This window comes from Centrocercus urophasianus, unplaced genomic scaffold (genome assembly GCF_019232065.1).
Source record: "Centrocercus urophasianus isolate 14NV4802_14NV808 unplaced genomic scaffold, USGS_Curo_1.0 seq_17, whole genome shotgun sequence".
Taxonomy (NCBI): Eukaryota; Metazoa; Chordata; class Aves; order Galliformes; family Phasianidae; genus Centrocercus; species Centrocercus urophasianus.
In genome coordinates, this window is record NW_024884722.1 from 19,458,358 (window position 1) to 19,467,124 (window position 8,767).

Genomic DNA, 8,767 nt, shown 5'->3' on the forward strand with positions numbered 1-8,767 from the left:
TCTCTCTCTTTTCCTTACTTTTTTTTCCAGTGGCAAAATGAAATTCCTTAGATGCTCAGGCCCTGACAACACTTGATCTTTAAGTCCATGAGAGACAGGAACGCTAGAGTAAGATTCAGAATTTCTGAGATTATTTCTTCACTGCAGAATTATCCTGAGCACCTTTTCTCTGGTCCACATAACCCCTCTACACCTGAGTTCAGTGATACTTTCTGCCTGGGCAAGCTGGTCTGTCTAAGGCTAGTGGCTAAAACTATCAGCCAGTGACAGCCAGCCGGTGCTCCACAAAAAGATTGTAGACAAAGCTTTTGAAGCACTGCCAGTCCTTCGAGGAACTGAAGGTTTTCCTAGGAAAATAGAAGGCTTCCTTTCTTTGGGAAGAATCACAGAGATTTAGCTTGCTAAGCACCTTATATTTTTTTCCTGACATGATGGCAATGTAGTGCAGCATAGGATGAGTGAGAAAGTAATGGTGCAAGTCAGGTTTTGTAGCGTGGCTGCCCTCCCTCACTACAGTTGAAGTGGATTCTGGTGGCCTGAGTTAACTCTGCGATGAAGACTTGTGCTAAGACCTCCCTTCTGAGGTTTTCCAGGAAGAAAAAGCATCACCTCATCATTTGAGGTTGGCTGCTCCCATGTCATACAACCAGTTGCATCCCTTTTCTTATTAACGCAGGACATTCCCAAAGGTTTTCTCTCCATCGTCTCCCACAGCTGATAGTTTGCCAAGAGAGATGTAATTGTTTTTCTCCTCCTTCTCCAGCTTGATTTTCTACATTCCAGGGTCCCCATCAATGAATGCTGCAAACACAGGTCTGCAAAGCAAGCCCAGCCAGACTTGAAGGATTCAAAGAGATCTGGAAGGATTGTGTATTGCTTTTACTTTTCTCTCATTCTCTCCCTCTCAAACTTGTCCAGGACTAAGTTGCTAGTGAGATTCTCCAGCCCAATGTGTGGAACTGCTACAAAAGGAGGAGAAAGGGCAGGAAAGCAAATGACAGGGATGTATGGACCAGAGCACATGTGATACACACATGCACATGCAAAGAAACCCTACTGATACCCTGAATTCTTCCTTAGTAAAGGGAATACTTTCTTCTTATACGCTATTGATCTAGCCTGGGACATTCAAAGAATAACTAGTCCTATTTCCCCAGCACTGCCAGCAGATTGAGCTCTGTATGCATGTGTAAGAATGCAGATCCTCTGGGAATCTCAAAGCACTTCAGTTTTTATCAATAATCTCATGGATAATTAAGTCATTTAGTATGAAATTTCACTGATGACTCCATTTCTCTGTCTCCCATTCTCCTGCTGAGACTATCTGTAGAGAGGATATATTTTCCAGCGCAACAATTTTAAGGAAGTTTTATGTAGTGAACCACTTCCAATCTAGCTATATTTCTTTCCTAAACTAAACAAAAAGCTCATGTATAAATGCATATTCAATCCTGCTTCCTTTTAAAGGCAACTTTACCTTTTCCTACACAATCCTTCTTAATACTTACAGAATCTATCTCCTGTTCAGTGGGACCAGTGCTGCAGGGCTTGCTTGGAGCCTACCAGCCACAGCCTGAGCTCAGCTTTGCTATTTATTTATCTCCAAAATTTAACACTTCCTTCCGTGATTCCTCCAGGTTGTGGTAGCCTAGCAAGTACATTCAAGGCCCCACTGTCAAACTGCTCCCAGACCTTACAGCTGTGTTTAGTGCCAGCTAGATGACTCCCTTTCAACTCCAGCCCTGGTGACTAGAGGAACAGGCACCCATAGTCATCCTCCTGCACAGTGCATGCTGCTTCCATGTGTGCGTGCCAGCACTCCTGCTCTGCTCCCTTACCTCCTTTCCCATGCCTCTCAGAAGGGGTATCTGGCAGAATTGTACATGGCAGAGCCCACTTCTCCTTTTGCTTTACTGCTGTTCAGTGTGTGTACATGTGGGCATACAAGTGCATATGTACAGACTAACAGGCTTTTTAAAAAAACAGTTTTATGGGAAAGGTAGGACTTCTGCATTGGAATCCTTTCTTCCAGCAAGGCTTTTGTCCCCTCAAGACTTCTTCATTCAAAGCTGACTCCAAAGCCCTCAGAGGAAAACCACTTCACATCCTCTTGTGAGACAGCAGCTACAGTTCACCTCTCCAGAGGTGTGCTTTGCTGCTATATGTGAGTTCCCAGTCCTTGAGTACCACGCATGCCCTCTCTGCACATTCTTCCTTCATCTGTAGCCACAGCCATAAACCTTGCCACGAAGCTGCCTATCCAGGTTCAAAGAGAGGTGGGGGGAGAGGGTGGTGCAGAAGGGGAGTACTTTTTTTTTTCTCTTTTCTTCATTTTGTGTCACACCACCCCAACATACTGAGCTGACAAGAAAGACAAAATGAACACTACCTCTGCAGGGCCATGGGTGGGATGGGAATGATGCGTGCCTCAGTGGTGGCCAAAGCTTGGCCTCCACACATTCGCCTGCATTCCTGTTCTGGCTGCTGAGAATTTGGGCCTGGCCACCTGAAAACGAGAGGCTGAAGCTGGGTTTGGGGAGGGCCCCAGGCTTGCCTGACCAAACTCTGGGGAACTCTGATATGGCTTAGGGGACTGGCTGAGCTCCATCTGGAAGGGTGCTGGGGTAGCAGGAGCAGAAGAAGCCATTTCTGTTCTCCACACGGGCTCATCCAACGTGGTGGCTGAGCGGGGCACAAGCACAGTGGGTGCCAAGCTGCTCGAAGCAGGCATGGGAGCAGGGGTGGAGAAGCGACGAATCTCCTGTGTTTTGGCTGTTTTCACAGGGACCTGCTTGGCTGCAGTGAAGGACGAGCTGGCCTGCTGGCCTGGCTGACCAGGAGACTTCTGAGTGCTGGAGCTCGGGGGATCACCAAAACAGAACATGGCTGACTTTAATTGATAGGGCTGATGGTGCATTAAATCAATGGCCTTGTTCCCTGACTTCTGGCCAGGTGCCTTTTTCACTTTGCTCTCTGCCTTACTAGCCTGAGACTTGCTGGCTGCCAGAGGATAGAAAGGGGAATGCATTGGGTTGTAAGCTATCGGAGGCGGAGCCCGGATATTGGGTGAATATTTCCAGGATGAAGGCAGAGAAGGGGAAGGTGAAGGGGTCCTGGGCTTGGACTCTGGCTTCGTTGCTGTCTCCACCACAAACTTGTCCATGCGGCTCTGGCGTTTGGCAAAGAGCTGTGCCCCCTTGCCTTTAAGCTGAGGCATGTCATGGGCCCCATTTACCAGTCCAGCATCTTGCTGCTGAGGCTTAGGAGCCACTGGAGGTGGGGTCTTAAACTTGCGGCCTGAGGACTGCATGAAGTTGCAGGCTTCAGCACCCAGGCTGAGGAAATCCTCCTCAGGCCCAGACTCAAAGCCTGCCCCAAGGTGGTCACCTTTCGGCTTCTCATCCAGGTTCTGCACCAGAGACAGGAGCTCGGGGTTGGGTGAGTTCTTCTTTTCCTCAACCTTACTGAACATGGGTTTCTTGTTGCCCCGCCGGCGAGCCTCCTGCAGGATGCCTGTGCGGGGAGCTGGCACGGCAATCCTCTGCTCCCTGGAAGTTAAGGGCTCAGAAGGAGGCCGTGGTGTTGCTGCTGAGTTGGCAGAAAGCTGCACTGGCAGCGGGGAGGTGCTTACCATATGCTGTGCTGGTGCTGGGCTAATATACAAGGAAGAAGAGGCTGTTCCAGGGACTCGAGGCTGAGATGCTGCAGAGGCCACCTCCCCTCCTGGCTTTGAGGGAGTTGACAGGAATATAGAGGCAGTGGATGTCCGTGCAGGGCTGGCAGAAGGCTTGGTCTCTGGAGCGCTTCCTCCAGCTCTTGGCTGTGATTCTAGTGGTGTTGTTGGCCTGCCTGGTGCAGGAATATACAGAGATGTGGAGGAGCTCACTGGACCACGGTGTGTTGGTGCTGTGGCACTGGCAGGTGTTCCTGGAGCAAGAGGTGAGGAAGGGGAGACCACCGTGCTTTGTCCACCAAGGTTTTCACTAGGTTTTTTGGGTGCAGATGGCCTGAAGATGACTGAAGATGTTGCTGGGCGTTGGCCAGAAAAACCAGGAGTAAAGGGCCGTGCAGATCTGTTGAACATACTAGTGCTTGAAGAGAAGGGGTCAGGTGTGCCTGGGGGGTGCGGGAAAACAGTGGGGCTGGGGGGAGCCAGGACCTGAGTAAGTGTGGTGGTTGGCATCTTGCTGGGCACTTGCACACCTTCCAGGTGGATGCTGAGGGGCACACTGGCCGTCTTCTGTGGCACAGGCATATCTCCATTCACCATGCCCGGCTGTGGCTGGGCAGCTGGGGTGAGCTGGGGGCTCCTCTGTGCAGGGACTTTTTCCACTGTGTACTTCCCTGCCCGTTCCCTCTGCTGTTCAAATAACCGTGCTCCTTTACCCGAGGCTTCACTCAAACCTTTTTGCTTCTCTTCTTTCTGCTCAGAGACTGACTTGGACTTTTCAATGTCCAGGTAAGTGTTGTCCCAGTCTGAGTGATTTGTTAAACTTCGGGCGTCAGAGAAACCTTCCTCATCAAATTCAGACTCACTAGTTGGAAAAATTCCGTCTTCCTCCTCGTAGGAACGGTCTTCGTCAACACTCCCAAAGCTCACTAGTGTATATTTCTTGGCCCTCTGTCTGCGCTTCTTGAACATCAACACCCCCTTGGAGTGGGGGTTGGGTGCGTCTGTCAGCAGGGATGCAATGGTTCTGCACTTGGTTTTGGCTTCTTTCACGTTCTTCTCTTGGATGCTCTCGTGGCGGTGAAGCTCTGCAAGAGACAGAAAGACAAGCTCAGAGCTCCACAAGAGGCTAGATGGGCAAAGATGGGCAGTGATATGGCTGTAGGTATTCTAGTGCTCAAAAAAGGAGACATACTGACACCATCTGCCCTATCTTTTCTGTCCAACCTTTGCTGATAAGCATTGTTTGTAACTGCTGATAGAAACCCAGGTCAGTTTCCTCTTTCCATGCAAACACTATCAGTGAAGTTTCTATGGGTGCAGAAAGAGAACTGGCTTTGTTTTAAAGGACAGTTTCTGTTTTCTGGTCAGATCTGGGACTTCCTACTTCTGCAGCATGTGGACAAGAGTCCCTGGCTGTATTTCACAGTGTGTTTGAAATTTGTGTCTTTGATCCTGGGAATCTGGAGCATTTACTTATCACCCTGTTACTTATCACCCTGAAGATGGAGCCCTGTGATATGCAGATCTTCCTCCTGCCATATGGTGGATACTTAGGAGCAAGCAGTTCCTCTAGAGGTCTGGAAAGCAGCCATCAGTACTGTTAGTTCAGATCTGTGTGTGCAACAGGAGTCATAGTTTTTAGGTGCTCAGCAGGAACAGCTGGTGCCTGGGCCCCGCAGTGACAGTTATAGTCTGTGTCTTACATCAACACCGTGTGTAGGGCTGTTCACTGCTCCCTGCAGCAGCGCTGCGGCAGCAGGAGGCATGCTTTTACCCTTGCTGCAGTCCCTTGTCTGTGCCCCAAGCCCAGCAAGGAAACAGACCATTTGCTCCTGAGCAAGAATCCCAGACCTCTATGACCGATCAGCCAGCCCAGAAGGAATCTACTTACAGGCTTGCCTGGAAAAGCTGACACCTGTTGGGACACTGGCATGAAAGTGCAGAATAATCGTTTTCCATCTGCTCTGCCAGTCCAGTGGACAGCAAAGCCCCAGTGAGGAACACTATGTTCTCTACCCCATGTGTAGGGAAAGCATAGTGTGAGCAAGATTCAACAGAAAACCAAACTCAGCTACCCTGAGAAAAGCATGGACTTCCCTATAATCAGTGTTCAAGAAATCAGCACTAACCTTGCAGAGAAAAAAGGCAGAGCAAACCCAAGCCACAAGATAATCTCCATTTTTTTTCATTTTATTCTTTTCCTTACTCCCATTGTTTTTTTTCCCAGCATGGCTGTACAGATGAGAAATCCATCCACTGCCTGCCTCTAATTGCCAAAAAACTGCATCACTTTGTCCAATCTTTTGACTGCTTTATCTCAGAACATTCATTCAGTGAGGACCAGTTAATGGGGCAGAGCTACTTGCATTGGGCGACAGCAATGGGAGAGGAAGTTTAGCTGGGAAGGACACAAGTTTTCCTGAGGGCTGCAGATATTCCCCAAAACCTAGTCTAGGTGCTACAGGTGTGGTATGTTCTATACTGCATTAGTATAACCACAGCAAAAAGAGCTCCCTCTCATAGTTCATGTTGAAAATAAAGTGTCAACTTGCACAGCAGTCATCCTTGCAGAAGCTTAAGATAAAGACAAAGGAAGACCGATCTCAAGGCTTGAAGCCTTTCACAGCACATGCTGCTACCCTGTGATTTCAGCAAGGGCACCTGTTTGGTTACTTGAGCTGGATGCTCAGTCCATTCCTCCCCTTTGCACCAAGAAATCTAGAAGAAGCCAAATCAGTTCTAACCTGTGCAAATGGCTCATCATTTACACATGCATTTGGAGAGTAAAGGCTCTCTGAAAAGCTTTCCTTAAATACTGACTCCACCTTGCTGAACCAAGACTAACAGTGACCAGGATTTTGTGGAGACTTAGTGCTATTCAGAACAGTTGTGGACTTCCCTCAAAGATCAGCTGTCCATGATGGAAATGAATTACAATCCCTGAAGGTCTGTTCACTCCACTTAGAAATCTGCATGCTTGTGCCAGGGGAAGCAGGGAGTTCCCAGTGGAGGAAACAAGACATTTCTTTCTTTCTACAAGCATCCAGTCACTATACCTCACCAAGCTCATATATTTTGCTTCTACAAAAAATAAAGAGAAAGAGCATTGCTACAGAATTTAAATCACATTCACACTATGTAAATTCTGTTTGAGTGACTCACAGGAAGATATTGTGCATCAGGAGCTAACAGCTAGGGAGTTACACCAGCCAGAGCGAGTGTCTGAGCCTCTTTCGACAGCAGTACACTGTGAAAGGGTTCAACTCTACAGTGTGGGCTAGCAAATACTGTAGATAGTCTTGGTTATGCCTCCACCAACAGTTGGGCCAGACTCAGCATTAAAATCTACACACAGCTTCCCTAGGATGTTGGTCTGAACTACTCTATGCTCAGAAGCAGCTGGAAACTGAGGCTGTGAGACTTGCTTTCAGGGCAAGGGCAAGACCTGAGACTTGCTTCCCTTTTCTCCCTATTCTCCTTCTTATCAAGGTTAGAGTGCAGAACAAACTACAGCCATTATCCCAACAGAAAAAATGATCACGGTATTCAAGCTACAATCTCTCACAATGTTTTAAGAAAAAACCAGAATCTTCCTAAGATGACTTGTTGAAGAAAAACAGGAAGAGTGAAAGCAGAACAGAGAAATGAATGGGGAACAAAGATCTGTGGAAACAGAAAAGGAGAGGAGAGGAGAGGAGAGCACAAATGAAAAAGAAAGAGAAAAAAAAAAGAAAAATGAGGAGACACCTGTACCTGCATAAGGCTGATCCAAGCTTGAGAAGGCAGAGTCCAGACCTGGAGAGCTGGGCATGTCACAAAGCCCGTTTAACTCACAGCTCCCCATAAACAGAGAGAGGCAATCGGAGAGAAGCAAAGCAGCTTCCTGCTGGATCAGAACCAAAAACTCTGAGGTGTCCAAGCCCTTTGCTATCAGTTCCACAAGCCTTTTAAAGCCTCTCTTTTGTCTAGTAGGTATTGCTGCCAAAAGCCATGAGGTCACTTTGTCTATTTTTGTCTTCTTAGTTTCATCACTGAGCAGTGTGATGGACATTATCACCTGGCACTTCAGCATTCTCCTTTTTTTCTCCTCCCTCCAATCCCTGGGAAAATAACCTGTTCTTTTTTTTTTGTCTTAAAATAAGAAAATATTCTCTCTGTTCCCACTGCTTCTGTGGTGCAAGCTTCAGGCTAGAAACTGTTTCTAACTGGTACCTCCATGGACCTTTCAAACAGATAAGGTTAACATATCCAACACAGCAGAGTAGAGAAATCCACTCAGGAGGAAAGAAACTTTTCTCCTCTGAACGCTCAGGGAGCACCCAGCTTCAGGCAAATATAAGGAACAAAAGAAGATGGGGAAAGGCTTTCTTTTCCTTTATACATCAATTTCCTTCCACATCTGAGGAGTATCAGCTCATGATACCAATTCCTGCCGTATGCCAGGACTAAGAGACATTTGACAGAGGAGCATTAGGATACTGAGTGCCTGTAGTGAAGTGTTTGAATTAAAATGGCAAAGGATGTTACCTACAAGGAAGAGTGTGGCTATGCTCAGGGAGGGCGATGAAGGGTTTGGAGACCAAATGTTTTGGCAGCACCATTCAGAGCTCCAGCACCAGAGACTGAGAGGTGATGAATGACAAGATGATGATAGTAAGAACTGGAGTGGACAAAGGAGAAGGGAACGGAGAGTGCTGGGAATCTACAAATCACTGAGAACATCATCTCCAGTGTTAGTGAGTCTAGAAAAAGGAAGGTCTGACCACAGAATCATAGAATCCTAGAATTATTAAAGCCTCAAAGATAATCTTGTCCAAGCATCTACCTCCTGCCAAAACTATCCACTAAGCCCTCTCCCTCAAATGCCACACGATGCCTCATAAAATCCCTTTGCCACCGCTGAATGCCAGGGAAGATGATTTCCTCAGGCAGAGTTACTGTAATGGAGACGTGTCATGGCCTCATACAAAGGCTTTTACAGCAAAAGCAGAGAAAGTTACTCAGTTCCTTCTTCTCTGATTAATATTTATATATACAGGGATACAATCTCTTTGAGAAAACCTTGTTGAATCTGATATACTCCAATTGCATATT

The 8,767-nt window shown here is 47.3% G+C and overlaps 1 protein-coding gene across 1 annotated transcript in view; it reads right to left on the reverse strand.

The window, feature by feature from the left end:
* Positions 1-601: 601 nt before the first annotated feature.
* Positions 602-8,767, reverse strand: part of SYNPO2L (synaptopodin 2 like) — a 32,030-nt gene continuing 23,864 nt past the window's right edge. The window contains exon 4 of the mRNA XM_042818411.1: positions 602-4,758. Coding sequence (XP_042674345.1) covers positions 2,429-4,758 — 2,330 coding nt within the window. The 3' untranslated portion in view covers positions 602-2,428. The remainder of the gene's footprint in view (positions 4,759-8,767) is intronic.